Below are 523 nucleotides of genomic sequence, written 5' to 3' on the forward strand. Positions count from 1 at the left end.
GGCCTTCCCCTGCCAGTGCCTCAGCTACGAGGTGGACTGGAACCGGAACGGCCTGGACTGCATGGACCCGCTGGCCGGCCTGGCCACCAACAGGAGCCTCCTGCCACTGGGCCCCTGTGGGCACGGCTGGGTGTACGACACGCCTGGCTCCTCCATCGTGACCGAGGTGAGAGCAGGCCCTGCATGTTGGGGACCGTGTGGGTTTCAGGGAAGAAGCAGACACCAAATTCTCAGGTTTGGTTTCACGGCAAGAAAGAGGGCGGAGTTCTGTGCAGCAAACAGGGCGCGGTCAGGCTCCCGGGCCCCTGTGCGACCCTTTTGACGCTGTTGCACATGGCGGGTGTGGGCCTTGGAGGGGGCATCGGGTCACGGGCCAGCCCTGGGCAGTGGCTCTGTGTTAGCCAGGGCCAGTCTGGACCAGGCCACCGCTTCCCAGAAACAAGAGGCCACGGGGTGTCTGTCACCACCTTTGGGCTGGTCCCCTCCCCCTGCCTGGTCAGCACGCTGGGGGGGAGGGGGATGC

The 523-nt window shown here is 66.0% G+C and overlaps 1 protein-coding gene across 1 annotated transcript in view; it reads left to right on the forward strand.

Moving 5' to 3' along the window:
- Positions 1-6: 6 nt before the first annotated feature.
- The window catches only part of LOC106727648 (solute carrier family 22 member 1-like), a 12,517-nt gene continuing 12,000 nt past the window's right edge, over positions 7-523 (forward strand). Inside the window, exon 1 of the mRNA XM_014546939.1 lies at positions 7-166. Coding sequence (XP_014402425.1) covers positions 62-166 — 105 coding nt within the window. The 5' untranslated portion in view covers positions 7-61. The remainder of the gene's footprint in view (positions 167-523) is intronic.

Source organism: Myotis brandtii, unplaced genomic scaffold, assembly GCF_000412655.1.
Source record: "Myotis brandtii unplaced genomic scaffold, ASM41265v1 scaffold458, whole genome shotgun sequence".
Taxonomy (NCBI): Eukaryota; Metazoa; Chordata; class Mammalia; order Chiroptera; family Vespertilionidae; genus Myotis; species Myotis brandtii.